The sequence below is a fragment of the Lepidochelys kempii genome, chromosome 8, assembly GCF_965140285.1.
Source record: "Lepidochelys kempii isolate rLepKem1 chromosome 8, rLepKem1.hap1, whole genome shotgun sequence".
Lineage (NCBI taxonomy): Eukaryota > Metazoa > Chordata > Testudines > Cheloniidae > Lepidochelys > Lepidochelys kempii.
Genome location: NC_136387.1, coordinates 47,110,835 through 47,133,905, shown reverse-complemented (window position 1 = coordinate 47,133,905; position 23,071 = coordinate 47,110,835). Strand labels below are relative to the sequence as shown.

Genomic DNA, 23,071 nt, shown 5'->3' with positions numbered 1-23,071 from the left:
TGCTGGACTCAAGAACCAAAGGGAAAGGGCATGCCCCAATTTGCTTGTGGTGCGTTTTTTGCTCGTGGGTTGTGTTATGAAGCCTGTTGGTGGTGCTTCCCCAACATAATGCCACATTGTTTCTCTCTGTTATTAAAAGGCTTTTTGCTACACTCAGACTATGTGCTTGCAAGAGGGGAAGTATTGCCTCTTGGAGGTGCCCAGCGGGGGTGGTATATATTTGTCCCAGGTCACTGGGTGGGGGCTCGAGCTGGTTTTCATTGTGTTATTGGAATGGATCCCCTAGATATTGAACCCGGCCCTTGTTGCTGCCAACTCTGACGGGCAGAAGGGTTACATCTAAATAATATTATGGCTCATATTCACATCCTTCTAGTTTGAAAACTAGATCCAACCACGCAGACTAGCACTACTCCAGTTCTCCACTAGCACCGCCTGCAGTTGCACTAATTCTGCACCCTTCACCCCTACTTAACCTTACTCCTGTGAGGTTTCAGAGTAGCGGCCGCGTTAGTCTGTATCCCTAAAAAGAAAAGGAGTCTCTAAGGTGCTACAAGTACTCCTTTTCTTTTTACTCATGTGAGCAGCCCCCTTGCTTTGGGAGGCTCTTATCTTTAATGGAGTCCCGCAATCTTCTGAGTAGAGTTTAGCACGTGTATAAATGTTTGCAGGAACAGGGCCTCGGCCGCTGTTCTTCTCACATTGCTGTTTGTGCTACCGTAGCCTCTGGAGTCTAAGATCAGGGCCCCACCGTGCCGGGCTCTGCACATGGACCGCAAGACACCGTTTGTGCTGAAGACTCTGCAATCGCTAAAGAGACCGGACAGACACAGGGCGAGAGGGGAAAAAGGCACAGAGAGCAGGGGAGTGACTTGCCCAAAGACGCTCAACAGGCCAACGGCACAGCTGGGAGTAGAGGCCATGTCCCCTGGTGCCCACTCCCGTGCTCGGTCTGCTGCTTCCCCAGAACAAACCTGTCTCCGGGGACCTCCCTTTGGCCCCGGCTGGCTGCGGGGAGCGGGGGGGGGCACTCACCTTGCCGCGGGGACCCCCCCTTGGCCCTGGCTGGGGGTCACTCACCCTGCCCCGGGGACCCCCCCCCCGCGGCCCTAGCGCGCACGGATACATACCGGCCGCCTCGGCCCTTCCCGCCACTGTGCCGGGCCCGGCCGCCTCACTCCGCCGCGCGCTCTGCCCCGCCCCCACACAGCGCGGCGCCTGCCGCGGCGGCTGCTGGGAGAGCGCGAGGCGCAGCGTGGCCGCCGGCGGCGGGACGGAGCCGGTGCGGGCCATGTCCCCGGCGGACCCCGAGCTGCTGCTGCGGGAGTTGGGGGGCTGGGATGGGGCGCTCTGCCGCCGGGAGCTGCCCTGTGTCCTGCCCCGCCTACTCATATCCTTCCGCGGGGCCTGGCCGGGGCGTCACTGGGGCGCTATAGGGTGGGGCTGGGGCCCTGCGGGCTGGCACCGGGGCAGGGCTGGGGCGCTGGAGGGTCTCACTGGGGCAAGGGTGGCGCTGAGTTGCGGTGGGGTGTCACTGGGGTGGGAATGGGGCACTGCAGGGTGTCACTGGGGCAGGGATGTGGCTGGGGGCTATGTGGGGTGTCAGTGGTACGAGGATGGGGCGCTGCGGGGTGTCACTGGGGCAGGGATGTGGCTGGGGGTGTCACGGGGCTGAGGCTCAGTGGGGTGCCACTAGGATGGGGCTCTGTAGGGTGTCGGTGGGGCTGAGGTGCTGCGAGATGTCACTGGGGTGGGGCTGGGGCCAGGGTGCTGTGGGGTGTCACTGTGGGGTATTGCTGTGACAGGAAAGGAACTGGGGTCAAGTGCTGATGGGATGGCACAGGGGCGGAGTTGCCAGTGTTGGCGGCAGGGATAGGGTGGGTGTCTGTGCACTGATGAGAGCTGATGTGGGGTAGCTGTTGGGCGGCATTAGGGCAGGCATAGGGTTGATGGGTTTATGTTGGGTCTCCATTGCCCAGTACTGTTGGTTTCTGACTACCAGACACCCATTACTGTGTACAGCCCATAGCCTTTCTTACCCTGTTCTCCAACCTTAGCTACCACTTGTCACTCGGTTTCTCTTATTTCGTCCCTACTTCCATTGCAGTGTATTGTGTTTAGTTTTTGCACGCTTATCCCACGGACCCCTCATACTGTTAAGCCCCTTCATGGCTCTGGATGAGTGCAGGACCTCCTCGCAGAGCGGCTTTCAGGGTCACGGCTTTTCAGTTTAACTTTTCTAAAGATTAACTTACCAAAATAAAAATAACAGAGTATCACAGAGTTCTGAAAATAAAGAACATGTGGGCCTGGTTAGCAAATGTAACAGCAGTGCAGTAAAGTGAAAATTCAATGTAAAAATAATTCAGTATTCCAAAAGGGTAAATTTGAAATTTAGCAACCCTGAATTATAATAATCCTCTTAAAATAACATACTTTACAAGAATAAACGTGTAAAAGGAAAACTGCAGTGACAAGAAGATTCTAATTCTGACACTGAATTATAAAAGAGGAGTAAAAAAAACTTATGAGTACCAACCTTTAGTTATTTAAAATTATTGAATGTTAATCTTCTATGTAGAGAGACAAGGTGGGTGAGGTAATATCTTTTATTGGACCAACTTCTGTTGATGACAGAGACAAGCTTTTGAGCCCCACAGAGCTGTTCTTCAGGTCTGGGAAGGGAACTGCCAGTCTCACAGCAAAAAACAAAGTGGAACAGATTGTTTAGCATAAGTAGTACGTATTGTAAGGGACCATTCAAGGTACAGTGGCTTGTTTACTCCTCCTCAATTATAAGATGAAGGAGGGGGTTTATAGGTTGCAGATTGTTGTAATAAACCGTAAATCCACAGTCTCTTCGGTCCATGGTTTTTAGCATCTAGCAGAGAAATGAATTTAAGCTCCCAGGCTCCTCTTTTTGAAAGCATTGTGCAGGATTCTTTTGAGGATGAGGGCATAAGTCAGACAGTGATCACTTTGTGAAAAGTTTCAGAGTAGCAGCCGTGTTAGTCTGTTTTCGCAAAAAGAAAAGGAGTACTTGTGGCACCTTAGAGACTAACAAATCTATTTGAGCATAAGCTTTCGTGAGCTATAGCTCACTTCATCGGATGCATGAAAAGTGTTCACCCACAGGGGCGATAGGGTGTCTTTGCTGCTGGAAGTCCTTTCCCAGACCTGAAGAACCTGTGGCTCAAAAGCTTGTCTCTCTCCAACAGGAGTTGGTCCAATAAAGATATTACTTCACCCACCTTGTCTCTCTAATATCCTGGAAACATTACACGACTACAACTACACTGCATACTATCTTTTATGTAGACAATCTGATTAAAAGTAGGATAGAGAGTGGTGTTACTGGAATGCATTGGAAAGTAGGAATAATTCAAAATTATAAACAGAATTCTGTTCATTTTTGTGTTTGATTAAAGTAGTTAAGTACCTTTTTTTTTTTTTTTTTCAAATTCACTTTGAATAGGTATCTGTGTGTATATAATTGTATTTATATTGGTCCTAATCCTGCAAGCATTTAAGCTCATGGTGGATGCTACTATGGAAACAGTGCCATTGATTTACCACATCCTTTTAAGTGTTTGCAGAACTGGAGTCATAGCAACTTCCATAGTGGGATTAGTTTGTACTTCAGTACATATTTGGGTTTCTTTTCTTTAACATTTTTACTCTATGTATCAAAATTCTGACGACTGGACTGAGCATATTCGTAAGTTATGATAACTTTATTTGGTGTTACAGTGCCTCTTCCCTATAAATCATTTTGTATTACAATTATTGTACTGTAGCTCCTGTGTTAATTACAAATACTTTATAACATAATCTTCCTTGGTTTTGTAAGACAACCTTCAAGAATCACAGACATTCTGAACAACTTAAAAACAAAAAGAGAAATAGATGCATGTGTGTGTGTATGAAGATCTTGTTTTCCCTTTTGGGCCATTGATAATTGCTAGGGTATTTGTTTAAAATAGAATCTTTTCACTTTCTGTCTCATTTGTACACTGGTATCATAATTTGTCATCAACATGGAAGTGGTTCTAAGCTCACGAAAACCAGATTGTGGTAAGAGGGTATTGGCAGGTTAATTAGAAAGGCAATCACATGTATTATGAATATTCTGGTAAAGATTGGGGGAAAGAAATGCAGACAGTAGGTGACAGTTTAAGAAAGCTCTGAAAACCATTTTTTAAAAGTTTGCTCGAGTGCCTCAGGTGTTCTTTTTAAAAGTGCAGGTGTTAGGATCACCCAAGAGAGGGGGAACTGGAAGAGGATGTATATACAGGGACACATTTTCAAGTGCAACTTCCATTAGCTTCAGCAGGTGTTGTCCATGCTTAGATTTTGGCCTACATTAAGCTTATATATAGGGGTTGTCACATTGATTCAAATTACAAGTCAGTGTGGCCTGGTATCCTATCTATAGGATATAGTGCTGTATATCAGATTGTTGCTTCCTGGGAAGGTAAAGATCCCTACGTTCATGCACCTCTCCAAATGTGCGTTGCTATGGGGGTGGAGTGGGATTCCTTCCTTCCCTCCTAACCCTCTCAGGCTATCAATTTATTTGTTAGGGTTGCTGTCCCCTTGTACTGTCAGAAAGAATACTTGTCCAGTTGCAAGTATTTTTATTATAGTGGGACTTCAGTAGTGGAATTTTTTTGATCATTTTGGTGTTCTTCTTTACTATAAATATTTTGCTTCACAGGTGTGCTGAGGATCCTGACTGAAATGTTTCTGCCTCATATCAACCTTTCAGAATTAGAGCAAACCTTTTTCTCAAAAGTGTTACCCAAGGTATGATGTCTTTCGTAATGTGAAGACTCAAACATCAATACAATACTAGAAACCTGGTTACTACAAGGTCTGTAGTAGTCTGATAGAATTCTTGTTTTGAAATCAAGCTAATGTTTGATATCCATTCCCTTTCACTCTAAAACGGTCTCATGATTTTATATCCTGAGTCCTGCTTCTGTGATTTTTATTGTTAGTTTCAGTGTCAGGAGGAGTGGGCCAATGATGTTTTGCATGATGTAGTCAATAATAAAGTGAATTTTAAAAGCCTATTTTGAGAAAATTTGACCTATGAAAACAGATGATAAGCAAATGGAGAATTACATTATTATGATTATGATTATTTATTTATTATTAGAACTTTAGGGTGCTTCTTTGGCTAAATAAATTGCAAGGCCCAAGACTAAAGTATTTGTAGCAAATAACCTGTAAGGCCAAGTTAACCTAGGATATGGTCAATCCTGACAACATGAAATACGCCCTATTTATTATAGCTATACTGAAATTCTTAAATTAAATAGTCACATTTTAAATGAAATAGAAGAAACTACAATAGGGGTTGCCTAGCTCCCATTGTCTGTAGAAGTTTAATTCCCTAGAACCCCTGCTTGTAGACAATCGGAAGTCTGTAAGAGCTCCTGGTCGGTTCCTACCCCAATATTAATCATCCTCAACAGGTTTTCAGAGCATAGAAAGAAACTGGTTCATAATGTGCATATCCTAAACCTGTGTAATTTCACCACATCCGCGATGCAACATTCTGTCTATGCTTGGAAAGAGCTGCTTATATCTTTCTAATCCCACAACTAACAACTCTAAGGCATCAAGACCAAACAAAAGAAAAACAAATCTTCAAAAAGACATGACCTCCAAACCTCCTATATTAGGAACTGAAAGAGTTAATCTTTTCAGAATAATAAACTGCCTTTAAAACAAAACAAAACTCTGTATCTCCAAAATGATTGATTTGAACCAAACTTAAGAAAAGTCTGTTCTAGGGTATGATGTAGTATATAAAATTGGTAGTAATGTTAATATTGGTTAAAGTTGGGGTTGGAGGTTAAATGGGAAGCTCTTTTTAACTAACTACAGAGAGACTCATTTCTGTGTAATAACAGAACACATGATATCTGCCCTCATCTTAAATAGAAGTGCGACCTATGGAAACTGCAGGTTCTGGCATGCAGTACTTCTTGCTTCAAATAGCTAGGCTATGAAGCATAAGTCTCTGCATTCCACACCTCCATACCAAAGATGAAAGTGGATGTACGATGGGTGCCCTTGTTTTATACTGGCTATATGTTGGAGTCAATTAATATCAGTTTTATTTTAATTTGCTTTATTCTGACAGGCAATACAATTATTTGATGATTTGTTGTATGAATTATCGTGTCAAGCCAAAGGACTAACCAGCCAGAACATAGAATTATGCAAAGCAGTGAGGAATGTTTTACAGGTAAGTCTATTGAAATGGGCTGTAAGAGGAATGGTTAGGTGATTATATGTTTTTTACCAAAACTGTGGAGAGATTTGTGAAGTTTTTGTGCCAGTAACAACTGAATGTAAAATTCAGTTCTGGATTTGTCATAGTGCAGCTAGTTTGAATATGTCAGGCAATGTCCATATATTTCCGTTGATAAAGGGTAGTTCAGCATGTGTATAAATACTTGCAGGATTGGGGCCTTAGACCTTCAACCCTCAGCACTGTTAGTCTTGATTTTCATCCTGTTGCATTGTGAGGTTTCATGTTTATCTGTTATTGACTCTGTATCAGGGGATCTCAAACTCAAATGATCATGAGGGCCACATGAGGACTAGTACATTGGCCTGAGGGCGGCACCACCGACCGGCCCCCCAGGCTGTCCCGGCCCTGCCCCCACTCCACCCCTTCTGTGAGGCCCTGGCCCTGCCCCGCCTCTTCCCACCCCTTCCCTGTACAAACATGACTCTCACGTAAAGAGAGTATGACATCACAGAAAAGCTGTGGTCTGAAACTGCTTTTTTTTTTTTTTACAGAGCTTCCTTCATCTTTCTGGCTTCCTAATACTTTTCCATTTGCTAATGTCCTAAAAGACAGAGAACAGTTTAGTCAAATGCAAAATGGAAGAGATTCTTTATAATTTTGCTTTTTGAATTAACTGCTGCAGTGTATTGTTATAGATTGTGCCTTCAGTGATGATGATCTCACTTGCAGACTATGGTGCAGCTGCTGGAAACTCTGACGGGTTGTGTGCGACATATCTGTACCCTGCAGGAGCCTGTGCCTCTAGAGAGTATCCGTACCCTTCCCTCTTCCGTTCTGTATGTAATCAAAAACACATTTATGCACTGCAAGGTAGGTCTCTGGATTAATAGGAGAAAAAAAGATTCTAGATCTAGTTATAGATCATATAAAAAATCCTTTGAGGTGTGATTCTGCTTTGAAAAGTAACTTTTGTGGCTTTCCATTTTTGTTGCCTCAATATTGGATCAAATGTGCTCAGTTTACAAGTATGAAGATGGCTTTTCCAACTGCCAGCCCTGCAAACTCAGTCTGACCTCTGAAAGCCAAGCTCAGTTATTTCCATCTTGTGCATTACCACCAGTAATAAAGGTTTTTCTGATGAAATTCCTACAGTTTAAGATGAGACGGGATCATTATATTATCTAGTCTGATCTGTATACCACAGGCCATTACACTTCACTCGGTTACTCCTGTATTGTGCCCAATAACTTGTTTAGCTAATTAGGCCCTCTGACACCCGTGTAAACCCATTGTCTTCAGTGGATTTGCAGAGCTATAAGTGACTATGGATGTGTTAATATTAACTCTATGATTCAGTGCAGATTTCAAGGCAGACTTGTGATTGGGATTAAATACTTTGCGTTATGTATAAAAACATGTTGGCATCACATTTTGCAGCACCTGCATGTGGAAGAAAACTGATTGTTGTGCTTGAAACCTTTCCTGCTGTAAGCAGTGCCAGTATCATAAGACATAGTAATTTGTTATCCATCCTACTGGTATCAATTTCACTTTTGAGCTTGTCTTCCTTGCTTATTAGAAACGTTAAATACTTATGGAGCCAAATTACACAGTGAGACCTTTGCCTAAGGACTTCTCCTCCAGTAGGCAATTTATTATTAAGAAACACTTTAAAGTACTGGGAAACTTTTGGGATACAACTACGTTTGTCATGAAGTATGGTCCTAGATTTTGGTAGAAATCTGATTTTAGAGTTATGCATCAAGGGTCTGATCCAAAGTTCAGTTAAATCACTAGAAAGATTCTTGCTGATTCACTGGTCTTTCTATCAGGCCCTAAGTGAGCGGGATTTTGTATTTCATGCATAATAACCACAGATGGCTATTTAAAATCAACTCACACAACCAGCAAAAGCTGTAGAAGTAGATGTTTGTATGCCTTGATTCTGCGCCCATTGACATTTGTAACAAAATTCCCATTGATTTCAGCAGGAGCAACATCAGATCTTTATTCTCAGACATTTTCTAACTCTCCCTAATCCCACGTTTCCTACAGGACAGCGAGTCACTGTACAGTGGGTGCCTGCACTTGATTTCCGACCTCCTCCAATCTCTGTTTAAAGAGACCTATTCTCTTCAAAAGCAGCTTATGGAGCTGCTTGATATGATCTCTATGGAATCTGCTTCTGCTGAGGACAGTATTGTAGATATGGTGTCAGGTGTGTATATGAAAGATGTTTCTTTATCCTGCCCAGCCCCCTGTTTTCTACAGACAGTGGGCCTGATCCCCCAAGATGCAGAGCACTTCCTGCTAGATGTTGAGCACCCTCAATTCCTGTTGCCTTCAGTGGGAGTTGAGGGCATTCGGCACTTAATAATTGGTCAGTTTTCAAAAACTGGAAGTGGTTTTGCAAATGCAGTGATGTGACAGCTGTGTTTGTTTTTTTTCAGGCATTGAATATACAGGTCTATTTAAACTCAGTGTTTGTTTGCTCTTACTTACTGTTTCCTCTGCAGTGATCCATACTGTGCTGGAGATCTGCTCTGTCATTTCCAACATGGACCATGCCCTTCATGCCAACACATGGAAGTTCATAATCAAGTATGTTTTAATACTTTGAATGTTGCTGTTGTGTATCCCAAGTGTATTTTAGAGCCACTGTTTTATAACTTGTTTAAAGCTAGGCTTTTCAAAAGTGCCTATGGGAGGTGGTGCCCTGATTCTCACTGAAGTTTAACTAGTAATGCATTCTCAGTTGAAAAAGTTATGAGCCTTGCCTTAGAAAGTGAAACACTCTTTGATCTTTTTTATATTGTGTTAAGGAAATAAATTCTAAATACAATATTATGATTTAAATGTTCCCCAAGGGTCTGAATTGGAATTCCACCGACACTGTTTGATTAGATTCTGTCACCGATTTGACGCATCCTGTATCCCTTCTGTGCTTCAATAAATAGTCACAATGGGACTAGAGTGGTTCTGTCTCTGAGTTCCTTGGCATTTGTCAGGACACTGCTGCATTAGTGCACTCAGTTACAACGGTGATGGGTGCAGTGTAGGAGCCTAGAGTAGAGTAGGGTCTGTGGAATAGTGCTTATTATGACCTGATGTCACTTGATTTGTTTCTGACAATTAAACATCTGATCCTGTTCCTGTCTGGCTTTGTTAGGCAAAGCCTCAAGCACCATTCCCTGCTACAGAGCCATTTGAAACACAAGGACATCCTCAGTGGCCTGTGCAAGGACACCCTCTTTTCGTTCCATTCCTGTTTGCAGCTGGCTGAGCAGATGAAGCTGTCTGGGACACAGGTGAATGAACAATCCCCCAAAACTACTTTTGGGCTTGAGAAAGAGTTGGGTTAGGAAGCACTGCAAAGATAGATATGTTTGCTATGCAGTGTTATTGGCTAAAAAATAGACTAATTTTACACTCTAGGTACTTCACATTGCTTACAAGGTTCTCTAGAAAACCACATTGAAAAGGAGTCTAATAGCCCTGGTTAGCATCCAGGATACTTTGGGTAGATACAAAGACTATTCTCCCTCCTCCCCATCTCCAGTACTCTTCAGGAATCTCATTCATTTCACATACTGCTGCTTTCACTAGGTCAATTAAAAAGACAACAGTTAAACTTTGAAGATTCCTGTGAAAAATTGTTTTGAGATTACAGAGATATCACATGTTCTTAGGGGTTTTCCCCAATTTCTGCTGTTTTTGTGTGGAATCCAAGCTTCCTTTAACAAACAAGATAAAGTTTCTAGCCCTGATAGCAGTGTATCTTGCAATGTCACTTTCTTTGATATCTTCTTAGTCTGTCCATGGTGTTTTTATTGCTGCTTTCCTTTTTGATAGGAGAGCACTGACTACAAGTTGTTCCAGAAGACAGTTAAACTGTGTAGATTCTTTGCTAATTCCCTTGTTCACTACATCAAGGTACGATTTATTATATGGGTCCTTCATGAGTATAAAACTAACTCTGTATTATGCAAATAGACACACTGATCAAGTATTTTGTGTTGCTACACCATACTTACAACTGTGGTATCTGGATGGCATAATTAACACCCATACTTACCTGCTTGTGATTTATTATCTCACATGTAATACAATTTGGATACCTAATACTGTTCACTACTTCTGCCTATCTTCTGCTAAATAGCTGCCTTGCTGTATTCTTCCAGCTGAACACGGTGCTCTCTGACTCCATCAGATTTCACACACTAAGCAGGGTCAGTACTGTACCTGGATGGGAGCAGCGAGATGCAGCAGGCAGTGACATTGATGAGTCAGTAGGGGGTGCTTATCCCTCACAGTTGGCACTGAACCAACATTGCCTTGAACATGTAAACAGACAAACAGTTGCGAGGGGTGTAAGCTTGTTGCTCATTTATCCCTAATGTTCACAACATGTTCATGGTCCCACTTCCAGCATCTCAGGGCTAGCATTTGTCCACAGGACCCTCAACTTTTTTCAGTGGGTCTCAGATCAGTTTTCAGCCGGGGAAGGTAGCTCCACCCAGGAGGTTGCTGATTTTACAGGGTCCACTAACAGCTTCCTACTAGCATACTGCCTTCATTTGAACTTGTTCCGTTGCTGAGAAGCCAATATGATCTTTTGCCACTAGGAGGATGAATTTGATAGCATGAAAGGCAGTATGGTCTGGTGCAGTGGTTTTCAACCTGTTGCCCGCAGACCCAGGGAGTCCACGGAGTATGTATAAGATTTCCAAAGGGGGTCCATGCCTCCATCCAAGATTTTTTTAGGGGTCTGCAAATGAAAAAAAGGTTGAAAACCACTGTTCTAGTGGATTAAGTACAGGACTGAGAATAAAGGATTCCTTCATTCAAGTCCTGTCTCTGACTCCTTGGCTTTGTGCCAAAGTTTCCATGTCTACAAAATTGGGTTATTAACTCACACACTTACCAAATGAGGGTGCAAGAGAGAAACAGGTTCACCAGTGGCTTTCGGGCCTAGTGATCTGCAGACCCCCAACTTACTTGAACAACTGCCCTTTGCAACATTTGTCTAGATGTTGGCAACTATCCGTATCACCAGTACAAATAGTTGGATTCCATTTCTGCAGCAGGTGGCTGGAGGTGGGGCGATACCTGAAGATCTCAGTCACTGTCCAACATCTTTTTATAAAATAGATTAGTTAAGTTTGGGATGTAGCCAAGAAAATCCCCTTCCTCTAACCCTCCCCATAAATCCTCTGGCTAGTTTTGTGCAGCAGTATAATAGTGCTGAACAGGAATCAGTTACATATGGAGATGGGTGGAGAAAAATTGTTACACAGAAAAAGGTGTAAGGCTGTTTCTGAAGGTGTGAGTTCTGGTGTTTGATTGCCCTTAAAAAAGACCTTAAGCTCCCTCTTAAAATAAATGTGAGGAGGAGATCTAAAAATAAATAATCTGGCTGAACTCTTTCTCCTGGGATTTTCTGCAAGCTCCTATCACCTACCTAGGGATAACTACAGAAAACCACGTTCCTCTTTCCTACTCTTTCTCTCTGTCCTTTCCTTCTCCCCCCACCTCTTTCTTCTGATAGTCTTATTTTAACCTTTTGGTACTCATTTAAGTAACACACCAAATACCAATAACAAATGCAGAGTAGATGATGAGGTATATAATCACCTTGTCTGTTGTGTTAATGTCCGTTATCTTTTTTGTTTATGCATGGGATAGAATCAATAGTCTTTAAAATACACCTCTACCCCGATATAACACGGTCTGCGGGAGCCAAAAAAATCTTACCGCGTTATATGTGAAACCGCGTTATATTGAACTTGCTTTGGCCCCCCTGCTCCTTGTCCCCTGACCACTCCAGAGGACCCCCCCCATCCCTAATCACCCCCAGGACTCCACCCCCTACCTAAGCCCCCTGTCCCCTGACTGCCCTGACCCCTATCCACACCCCTGCCCCTGACAGGCACTCACTGGCAGCAGCAGGAAGCAGAGCAACGTGGCCGCAGCCCGCTCCACTCCACCAGCTCCCAGTCATGGCGCTCCGCTTCCCGCAGCCGGTGAGTGCAATGAGGTTGGGGAAAGGATGCCCTCCGCACACACCGGTGGCGGGAAGCGGAGCGCCACAGCTGGGAGCTGGAAGAGTGGAGCGGGCTGTGGCCACATTGCTTCCGCTGCTGCCGGTGAGTACCGGGGGGATCCCTTCCCCCAAGTCTCCTCCTCCCTCACCTGGTGAGAGAAGCGGAGCGGGCTGCTCCCAGCCCCTGCTAATCACTCGGGCCACTCTGGGCCTGCGGGGTCCCCAAAAGTGCTCCCCACAGCTCCTGCCTCCCAGACCCTTGGATTGGGTTGGGGCTGCTTTACCGCGTTGTATGTGAACCTGTGTTATATCGGGTCACATTATATCAGGGTAGAGGTGTATGTGAAGAGTGCATTTTTGTTTGTTTGTGATTGACTGTGGTTATTGCTCCTGTAAATGAAGTTTAAGAAAACCCTTATCTTATTAATTTAGCTTCCTAAAGAGGAGAAACATATGATAATTTTACTTGATAATTTGGCATGTGTTGTGCATTTTGCATTTCTTTTGCAGTGAGCATCACAGCAGGCTACAACTTTTAAAAATTAGACTTCATAATTAAGCATTTCACAAATACGTTCAAGTAAGCAGAAGAAAAATATATTTAATCGTTATTTCATTTTGAAAATACCATTCAAAATTGGTGGCTTTTGCAGGAATTTATTCCTTTCCTCTCTGATTCCTGCTGTCGATTACACCAGCTGTATCTTCAGATATATAGGTAAGTGAACCACAAAAATTAGCTCTTTGATTCCACTGCAGGGACATCTCTGTATCAGCTCTGAAAGTGTCTGTTGTAGTTACAGCAGCTCCAAACATTACAAGACTTGCAAAAATAAAAGATTGCAGCAGTCACTCTCTGATTTGTTACATGCAGAACAGGATTTGTGTATAGAATTTCTTTGGTGTATGGAGGTCAGAGAAATTTGTACTTCCTCCTGGGAAACTTCTTTTGGGTGCTTTAGTGTGGTCTGTTTGTGTAGCTACTAGTCATTTTAACCTATCCTCCAAACGCTGCCAGAAAGTGAATCAGTGCCATGTTACCAAACTCCTCATTCTGTTGCATTTTCTTCTACTAGATCCTATCAGTGGATCTACCTGGGATCTTACTGTGCAGATGGAGCCCTTTAGAGGATCTGAGCCCTTAACAACTGTTTTTCTTGTAGTTACTCACTCCACAGGGCCTCTGCAATGAAATAACGAGGCAACATTTTGTTTTAAAAAAAGTTAAGTGCAAAAGAAATTTAATGCACTATTAAGGTTAAATTAAACCCCACAAAGGCTGGGAAATAATTATTGTCCCACAATAACCATAGTTCTGCACTGCTTGGTGCTTGCGCTGTGACAGAGTTTGTTATTATGTATTCACTTAACAATGGGACATGCTCTTTCTCCTTTTAATTGAAAGTACGTGTGTGGTGGGACAGTTTATTCTAGTTGCATTCTGGTGAAAACATAAACAACATTTTATGCACCTCAGCAACAGTTATTTTGTAAAATAGTTCTTTCACTATGATTGAACATGGAAATATTCAGCCTGAGCAGGGTTTTTTTTTTGTTTTTTTTTAACAAATTTAATGAGGAATTGAAAATAGAACTTCAGTAAAGAACATGGCCTTAGTATTATACTGTAAACTTGAAAAAAGGGAAGATACCAGACTGGTTAGTCCTTGCTGAAACACTCTTTGCTGCTTCTCTCTAGACAATACATAGTATCATGGACTTTCAGTTGTTTGTCATTTTTCTCAGAGATAGGATACTTACTCAGTTTGCCCTGGCAATGAGGAAAATAGCATAATGTAGGTGTAATTGAGGGCACATTTTGATGCTGCACTTGGAATTTAAGCCCAGATCCTTCAGTGAGTTGGGTGCAGATGGACTATTGTTCACATTTCATTGCAATATCATGTTCTTAGTTAATCCTTTTTGTTGATGATGCACTCTCTCTTCTGCATGTGCTCACTTGGCAGGGTTTACAGGAGTGAAAAGTGTTAAAAACTGAGCAGATCTATTGAGTAAGAAGGTGCCGTTTTTACATAGTCTCTTTGTAATCTGTTTCTATAACGCTCATCTTTGTAGTGTCTAAGGGCTTGTCTGCATGGGGAAATTTACTGGTACAATTATACCACTATAGTTATTAATCATGTTTAGTATGGTAGTGCCTAAGGACCAGCCGAGAATGGGGCCCCATCGTGCTAGGCACTGTACAAACACCTAGTAGCAGACAGATCCCACCCAGAAGAGTTTGCAATCTAATCAGAGCAGACAGACATGGAGTGGGGGAGTAAGAGTGTCCACGTGGGGAATTATACTGATATAATTATGCTGGTAGATAGCCCTGTGTAGAATAGCCCTGAAGTCCTTCCTATACTAATTACACCTTTATGCCATTCTAGTTTTGAAAAACATGTCTTTGCAACTCTTACTTTTTATACATAAAAGTTTTAACCGAAACACTGAAAACTGCCACGCCCATGCCAATTTCAAAGTGGAAATAAAATTTAACACCTACCATTATAAAAAAAAAAAAAAAAGCACTCAGGGAGATGCTGGTTAAACCTGTTCTTTCTGTCCTGGGGGATGCAGAAATTCATAACTTTAAAAAAAAACAAACCCACCCCAAAACACTTTAGGCTTACCTCTTAGGCAGGACTACACTTAAAACACGACATTGGTGCAGCTGCAGCGCTGAAGTGAAGACACTCCTTCGCTGACAGGACAGCTTCTCCTGTTGGTGTAGTTAATCCACCTTCCCGAGAAGCAGTAGCTATGTTGACAGGAGAAGTTCTCCCATCAACACAGTGCCGTCTACATGACGGGTTAGATCGGTATAACTGTTGCTCAGTGTGTAGATTTTTCGCACCTCTGAGAGACATAGTTATCCCGATACAGGTCTGTAGTATAGACCTGTTCTTAGACTAGTAGGGTGACCGAATGCACCTCTGTATTCACATTCTATGCACTACTGTAATAATCTTTGTACAAAAGATCATGGTGAAATGTTTGTAGCAGCATAATATGTAAAGTAATGAACATAAGCTGAAGTGTTTTTACCAGACAAATCTGGGAAGGAGGTAACCTGTTCCTTAGATACAACGGACAAGCTAACACCTCTAGCCTGGTGTCATCAAAGTTGATTGGCAAATCATCCATCAAGTGGCCATTTGGCAGTGAATGGGAGGCAGGAACTGATTGATCTGCGGCCAGGTCTGCACTATGAACTTACATTGGTATAACTACATCACTCAGGGGTGTGAAAAATCCACACCCCAGAGCGATGCATTTAGTTATACACCAGTGTAGACAGAGCTAGGTCGATGGGAGGGCTTCTCCTGTCGACATAGATACCGCCTTTTGTGGAGGTGGATTAACTATGCCGACAGGAGAAGTTTTTCGGTCGGCGTAGTAGCATCTTCACCGAAGTACTATAGTGGTGCAGCTGCACTGGTGCAGTGATTTAAGTGTAGACCTGCTCTGTTTTAGCAAGCAATAACATGGAACCTCTTTCACCAGAAGATGCCATGTCTCTCTCCTCATAGTGGGAAGGAACTTTATCTAGGGGTAACCCTCTGGAAAATGCATTTCAGAGGGTGACTGGACTATAAAAGTGAAGGGCAAAAAAACCCCAGGGATATCTTTCTTTCTCTCCCTATCTCTCTCTCTTGCTCTCTCTTTCACCTAAGAAGACAAAAGAACCAGCCCTTTGATTTGGTGAGGGCATCGTGACCTGAGAATTTAGTCAGCCCTGTTGCTGCGAGCTTGGGATAAGGATTTTACCTTGAACCAAGGCTAGTTTGAGTTTTAGCTACTAGAAAGCATTTTATCTGTATTTCTCTTGTAACCATTTCTGACTTTAATACTTATACTTGTACTCACTTAAAATCTATCTCTTTGTAGTTTAATAAACTTGTTTTATTTTTTAACCAAACCTAATCCAGTGTTGTCTTTAAACTGAACTGTTTGGGTAAATCCGGTTAAAGTAGCAAACTGTTGGATAATATCTGAACTGCCCAGGAGAAGCTGGACAGTGCAGAACACACATTTTGGGGACAATCCAGGACTGGGAGTGTGTTGGGGTCACTCTGCAAGTAGTAACCAAGTGCTGCTGGAAGCCAGTATTTGGCTGGTGTTTGCTGACAAGCTGCTGGCATCAGAGTTGCTGGACCATGACGGTAGCTACACACAGATACTGAAGGGGTAACCTGCCTGCTGTTTGTGAGCGGCCCAGGTTGGGAGCTACAGCTGTGAAGCATTGTGAGGCACCCGAATTTGCAGGGCAGGTGGTGACAGAACCCTCCACTGGTCTGGATTGCACCCCAGAATGTGACAAGTAGGTTTTCACTTGATGCCCTCTCCCTCTCTGCTGCTTTCTCTCACTCTGTTTCCTCTTTCTTTTTGGTCTCAATCTCTTTTTAATTTTTTGTGTCTCACTTATTCTTCCTAAGTTTTCATTTCCTGCAAAGCAAAATGGCGTTAACCTGTTATCACTAACCTGCAGGCTGGTATGTTGGTACTCTCATCATCTGGAACAAATTGAATCTACAAATGTTTCCCTTTGAAGTTTTCTACTCGTAGTCACTTCTGCACCTGTTGAGTAAATGCCTCTTTGTATGGACTTTTACCACTTTTCAGCAGAAGCAGATTGGACAGTTTTTCTTATTGTGTTTAATAAAATACAGGCCTTCAGTAGTTGGTTTAAAGGCAGAATATAGTGACGTGCTCACCATTTTAAAATACATTGTTAGATATAAAGAAAAGGAATACTTGTGGCACCTTAGAGACTAACAAATGTATTTGAGCAAAAGCTTATGCTCAAATAAATTTGTTAGTCTCTAAGGTGCCACAAATACTCCTTTTCTTTTTGCGAATACAGACTAACACGGCTGCTACTCTGAAACCTATTGTTAGATATGAAACATATGCTTCTCTTTGCTTGTATTGGTAGATCTGTTAATCCACAATAATAGTAACTCACATTTTTGTCTCTTAATGCTTATTTGAAATGCAGTGCTAGTGAGTACCTCTGTACTTTCCTCCCCCGCAGCAAATTTCCTCCTAGTCTGTATGCTTCGGTGATTTCAGAGGCCCATCAAGATGAAATAGCCAGGGTTTTTCTGGTGGCACTGGACCCTCTCATTCACCAGCTTCTTCCCTTCAGGCCTTTTCTGGAGCAAGTATTAAGTGAAAAATTAGGTAGGTTTAAAAATATTACTGCCTGTGTTTCATAGTACAGTTGTGTCATCTCTTAGGAATAGAACCAGGTGACTTAACTTTTTGTGCTTCACTCGCTATACAACAGTTCTGCATATGTCATAATGTTGGTATCTTATTTCTGTGGAGTAGTTTTAGTAATGGATCCTAAGTAATACTTTCAGGTACTAAAGGATCTTCAGCCAATTGCAGCACTAGGTGGGGTGAACATTGCACAGCTCATAAAACAACATAAAAGGTTCTTTAACTCTATGACCGTTATTCTGCGTGCACTGGGAAAATTGCATTAAAACACTGATTTGTTATATTGAACAAATCTAAGATGCCCTTCTGACACAAAAGTCGACGCAAAAGTGGGCTGGCTGAAAATATTCTGCCAAAACTGTTCTTTGATGGAAAAATTGGGGTTTTGACCCCCCCCCCCGTGTCTTTTCTATGGAAATTTTTTCATCAAAAAATTGCAAGTTTTTCCCCCCTGGTTTTCTGCCAAACCCAAAATATTTCAACCAGAAAATAAAATATCTCTGAAATGCTGTTACAGTGCATCCTGGGAGTTGTAGTTCAGGTGTCTCATGCTCCCGTTCTCCTCTGTGTGCTATACTGGGCTACCCCAGCCAGCCTTCATCTTCCGTGATGTATACTGTGGCCATGCGACTCTCGTGGTGCATCATGGGAAATGTAGTCTGACCACAGAGCCAGGGCCATAAAGGAGCATGGGGCACTCTAACCACAACTCCCATGAGGCACTACAGTAGCATTTCTGAATCAGAATTCTTTGTTTTGTGGATAAAATATTATGATTAGTTATTTTTTGCTGAAAACATGAAATTTTCTCTGGGACTCCACTTCCCCTCCATTTTCCAACCAGCTTCATCTCTTAGTGACTTTTGAGCTTCATTAACAATTGATGTGCTTTTCACTCAGTCTTCTGTTGTTAATCACTCGCCCTAGCTTAGTTTTGGTTCCATCAAAAATGTGCCTTACAAATGCAAATATACTTTATATTTAAAAAAAAATTCCCTGCAGATCTTTCTCCTGAGTTGCATCTGCCGCAGTGTCATCTTCTGGTTACCATAATGGACAAGCTGCCCTCTCAGCCTGAGGATGTGCAGGCTCTCTGGACCACAGGAAGCCAGTTCTCAGAAGAGGTTCCCAGGTAATTTTTGCCTACAGCATTCAAGCTGCACAGGCAGACATGGGGGTTCAGGTACAAGAGGCCCCTCAAGCTAGCAAATCAGTAGCATTAGTAGGCTCTGAGGGCGCACTGTCTGATCCTTGGCCAGATGTGCTGGTGGATGTGATGTAATACCTCAAGGATGCACAGTACAAAGCAGAGATGCACTGGTCAGTTGAGGGAAAGGATGGCCTTTGGGCGCATGCAAGAATGTGGAGGGCCCTTGGGTTTGAATTTTTTTTAATCTCCAAAATCGGTCAACTTTCCCTCAAGTCAGCATGTTTGTTTATTTCCTTGTAGCAGGCATGCCATTTACTGAGCGCCCCCTCATGGCCAGAGGTGCCTCAGCAGTGCCCTGACTCTGTGCTCCCTCTGGGTCCCTTTAGGATCTCCCCGCATTCTTTCTCAGTATGCCCCCACCCGCCACCTGGGGTTGTGTGAATAGATGAAAGTAGTTCACAGTAGTTCTCAGTGTCCCCAGAATAAAGTTCATTACAGCAACACAAAAGTTCATGCTCACTTCCCTCTCTTTTATGGTACGCAGAGCTCTTATTCTGCCCCATACTGTTGTTCACGGAGTCGCCGATTCTGTCCTTCCTAGTGGGAGCTCAGTCTCCTGGCTCTGTCTTCTTTCTCCCTGTCAGCTCACTCTCTGTTCTGAGAGAGTGAGAGGAACATATATACTGCGCTCCTTCGGAGATCTTTCCCCGATCGGTTAGGAGAGAGGGGAGCCTGCCCAATCCTATACTACAGGGCTTCTTGTCCTGCCCCTTAAAGGGACAGTCACTGGATTTTTCTTAACCAACTATTAATTCCCCAGGATCGCTTCCTTTCTTCTTGCTACAGGGCCATTTCCAGGGCCTCTGTTTATTCCAATGTCCCTGGAACAGGATCTCCTGGCCCCCTCTAATTGTAAAGGGCCAGTGTACCTTGTTACAGCCCCAAAAGCCTCTGCTAATCACCTGAGTTTATAAACAGAAAGTTAATCAGAGTTGTAAATCTGTTACTGTAAAGATATTTGTGTTATTGCCACAGCTCCCAACAGGAGACAAGAAGGAGCTCCCCTAGCTGTTTGTTCTTGGGATGTGAGGTGTGGACAGCAGTAACCCCACTCTCTTTCATTGTTCTGCAGGCTCTCTTTGTTCTCAGCCCTTTTTCTCGGTTTCCAGCAGTGCTCTGGTGAGCTCTCTCTTCCTGTTTGTTTGCCTGGAGTGATGGGTAGTGGACAAGCTGAGGTTCCTGTCACCCTGTATCACCACCTTTGCGTCCACTTGTGTGCCTTCATTGCATCCACACCCCCATCACACTTTCCTCAGCTGGTAGGTTGGTTTTTGGTTTACTCACGATCACCTTTTCAGCTGTTTCCTTCTGGTGGATTTTAACTTTTCAAAAAGTGTTGCTTTACTTCAGAAGGCAGATACAAGGCAGGTACGACTGCAGATGTGCAGCATATGTCATTACCAAAAACAACTATATAAACATGGTTGGAGACCTCAGTTGTATTAGAAACCTGTTTATAAAACCACAAAAGGAGCGCAAAAATGCAGCTTCTTTAAAAAAGCTGTTTAGTACTTTCTTTTAATCCAAGTTCTGAAGGTGATCACCTCCCTAAGACTGAGAAATTCCAGCTGCAGATTTTATCTCCTAGAGGATAGGACATCACAACTACTGTAACAGAGGCTGAAAGTCTTTTCGTTCTCCACCTTCAAAAAAGGATAAAATTATCATGAAAAATATGTCCCTTTTTTTGTCAAAAATTCTAGCAAAAAACTTGACCCTATTTTTTACTGAAAATTTTTGAAATTTGAAAATGTTCATCCAGCCGTTGTAAATTTTCACACATGGCCAATGATTTTGGGCCCATGTTAAAAATAAACCTAGTTTGCTTGCTTGTCTTTATAACTGAACATGCGATATTAAAGCCAGTTTGCTCCTAGACATTTTAACTGCACAAACTGACAAGTCTAATTCTATATGCAGTGTAGTTGTAGCCATGTCAGTCCCAGGATATTAGAGAGACAAGGTGGGTGAGGTAATATCTTATATTAGATCAACTTCTGTTGGTGAGAGAAACAAGCTTGACCTGAAGAAGAGCTCTGAGTGGCTCGAAAACTTGTCTCTCCCACCAACAGAAGTTGGTCCAATAAAAGATATTACCTCACCCACCTTGTCAGTCTAATTATGTGTCACACAAGTAAGTGGATTAAAAGTAGAGAGTAAAATTGCAATCTGTTCAGAAGTGCCTTCTCTATTCTTTCCTCAGGAGCATGCTCTGCTGGATGCAGTCCTGGGTTCTAGTATGATCACCTCTCTACTGGCTATGGATTCATGGTGCTTCCTGGCTCGGTAAGATACCCAATTATTGTAGGGCAAGGAGCAATGCACTGTATGGTTCAGGCTGCATGAACGTTTGCTTCCTAACTGCATGGTTTGAATGGCTCATAATTCTCAGACAGTTTCACTTGTAGAGTAGCCATGTTCTAGGGTTGGTCTATACTCAAAAATTTAGCTTATTTTGGAAAACATGAGCAGAAATGGTTCAGCTGTTTTTCCAACATGAGGGGAAAACGTACTTTTATAAAAGATTTCTTGCCATTTTTTTCCTAGCAGCTCTACAGTGGAGGACTGTGGGTAGCAAGTTTAAATGTGCCATGGAAATGGCCATCTGAGGAGAGAGAGCCTTTAATGCTCCATGATGCTTTATTTTGACTTGTTTGCATTGAAAGTCTTTGAAGATCGGTTTGTTCATATGTACAATATTTTGCACAGGGTTTTTTGCTAACCTTGTAAAGTGTGCAGCTAAGGGGAGCTCTGCTTGTCTGCATAGCTAGTAAAAGTGTGTATTGTGTGGGTGGATAGGCTGAAGGAAGGGGATGAGAAAGACTTGAGGGAGGGCTCTTGCAATGCACCTCCTCAGCTCGGCAGCTGCTAAGTCTCTCAGGAGAGGGGCTTTCTGTTACAGTCTTTGTAAAGAGTGTGCGACGCAGCATTCTGGTGGGATCTGGCCAAACTATTGAATTTCCATGTGGGACTGGCAAATTTTGGCAAGTCAACAGAGCTTTGAAATCCTGTAACGTGGAGGTGCTGCTGCTTTTAGGGGTATTTTTTCTTTGAAAAACAACCCAGCCTTAGGAAATTCCATACCAAAAAATCTCCAGCTAAAGGATGTTAATATTGTACAGCTGAGCACCGAAGTCACAATATGCCACTATGGCAAGGATGCACTTGCCACTTAAAACTTTCCCCCTTGTGCACATGCATTGTGCATCAGTGTTTAAAGACAAGATCACAGACAGTTTCTCAAACAATATATTAACATAACATTTTTCACCAACCTTAAATATATTTCACTAGAATCATGTAACTTTCATTCCCATATGTTTACACTAATTTCATTGTTATAATGGTCCAGTGTATCTGTATCAACTTACACATTTTATATAAGTTCTCTTCACTCTACAACACTTACTTTAATTTATTATTTATTTGATTAACATCAACAGTGTGCATTTATTATCCATGTACTATGCACTTATGTATACATGTCTTTTTTTTCTTCTTAAATTGCAATCATGGTCAATGCTACACTGGTGTATAGTGGTCCTGTGTTTTGATCTGCAAAAGGTGGGTCGTTCACCGGACCCTTGCTAGAACACACGTCTATATAGCGTGAATTCACATATAACGCAGTCGCAGCCATGAATCCCAAATTTAATTACTTTAATTGTAATTCATTTTTACGCAGTCCCCGCTATAACGCGGTACCATGCATGGGTCCCATGTTCTAGCGAGAGTCCAGTGTATTTCCTTTCTTCTCTATATTTCTTAATTCTCTGGCCACAGAATGGCTTTGGAATTTTCTCCTGGCAAATGAAATATACATAGGCCTTTAGGAAAAAAGCATTTCTCTGCTTTGTGTGGCAGAGTGTGAACTACTCTCTCCGACCAAGCAGAACAGGGCAGATGTGCAGATTGGCTTACTGACCTCTCTCTGTTACATCCCAGGTATGGAACAGCTGAATTGTGTGCTCATCACGTCTTTGTGATAGCCCATTTGGTGAGTAGTGTGGCAGAGTGTGGTGTATGCATGTACGTGTGTGTGTTTCGGCAGACAGGTTTTCTGCTTTTCTTGAACAGATCATACTTCCTGCATGGGATAGGGAGTAAGGAGACCTGAGTTCTAACTTCCATTCTCTGGCAAACTTCATAAGTGACCATGGACAATTTTCTCATCCTCTCTGTGCCTCATCTTTGCCATCAGCAAAATGGGGAAAATCCTTCCCTCCCGAGGGTTAATAATTAGCACTTGTTGCACTATAAATATATTCAGTGGTGATGTAGGTAAACAATCTGAAGGAAGGGGTGAGAAATATACAGA

At 42.8% G+C, this 23,071-nt stretch overlaps 2 protein-coding genes across 4 annotated transcripts in view; one reads left to right on the top strand and one right to left on the bottom strand.

The window, feature by feature from the left end:
• METTL18 (methyltransferase 18, RPL3 N3(tau)-histidine) overlaps nucleotides 1–1,365 on the bottom strand; it is a 32,040-nt gene extending 30,675 nt beyond the window's left edge. For both annotated transcript variants that reach the window (XM_073356379.2, XM_078854047.1), the window contains exon 1: nucleotides 1,131–1,365. The gene's annotated coding sequence lies outside the window, so the exon portion shown is untranslated. The remainder of the gene's footprint in view (nucleotides 1–1,130) is intronic.
• The window catches only part of FIRRM (FIGNL1 interacting regulator of recombination and mitosis), a 32,393-nt gene continuing 10,541 nt past the window's right edge, over nucleotides 1,220–23,071 (top strand). For both annotated transcript variants that reach the window (XM_073356370.2, XM_073356368.2), the window contains exons 1-15: nucleotides 1,220–1,390; nucleotides 3,679–3,718; nucleotides 4,718–4,806; nucleotides 6,155–6,259; nucleotides 6,998–7,138; nucleotides 8,324–8,486; nucleotides 8,785–8,869; nucleotides 9,438–9,576; nucleotides 10,121–10,201; nucleotides 12,965–13,029; nucleotides 17,353–17,501; nucleotides 18,546–18,675; nucleotides 19,826–20,012; nucleotides 20,957–21,039; nucleotides 22,699–22,750. In XM_073356370.2, coding sequence (XP_073212471.1) covers nucleotides 1,292–1,390; nucleotides 3,679–3,718; nucleotides 4,718–4,806; nucleotides 6,155–6,259; nucleotides 6,998–7,138; nucleotides 8,324–8,486; nucleotides 8,785–8,869; nucleotides 9,438–9,576; nucleotides 10,121–10,201; nucleotides 12,965–13,029; nucleotides 17,353–17,501; nucleotides 18,546–18,675; nucleotides 19,826–20,012; nucleotides 20,957–21,039; nucleotides 22,699–22,750 — 1,608 coding nt within the window. In that variant the 5' untranslated portion in view covers nucleotides 1,220–1,291. The remainder of the gene's footprint in view (nucleotides 1,391–3,678; nucleotides 3,719–4,717; nucleotides 4,807–6,154; nucleotides 6,260–6,997; nucleotides 7,139–8,323; nucleotides 8,487–8,784; nucleotides 8,870–9,437; nucleotides 9,577–10,120; nucleotides 10,202–12,964; nucleotides 13,030–17,352; nucleotides 17,502–18,545; nucleotides 18,676–19,825; nucleotides 20,013–20,956; nucleotides 21,040–22,698; nucleotides 22,751–23,071) is intronic.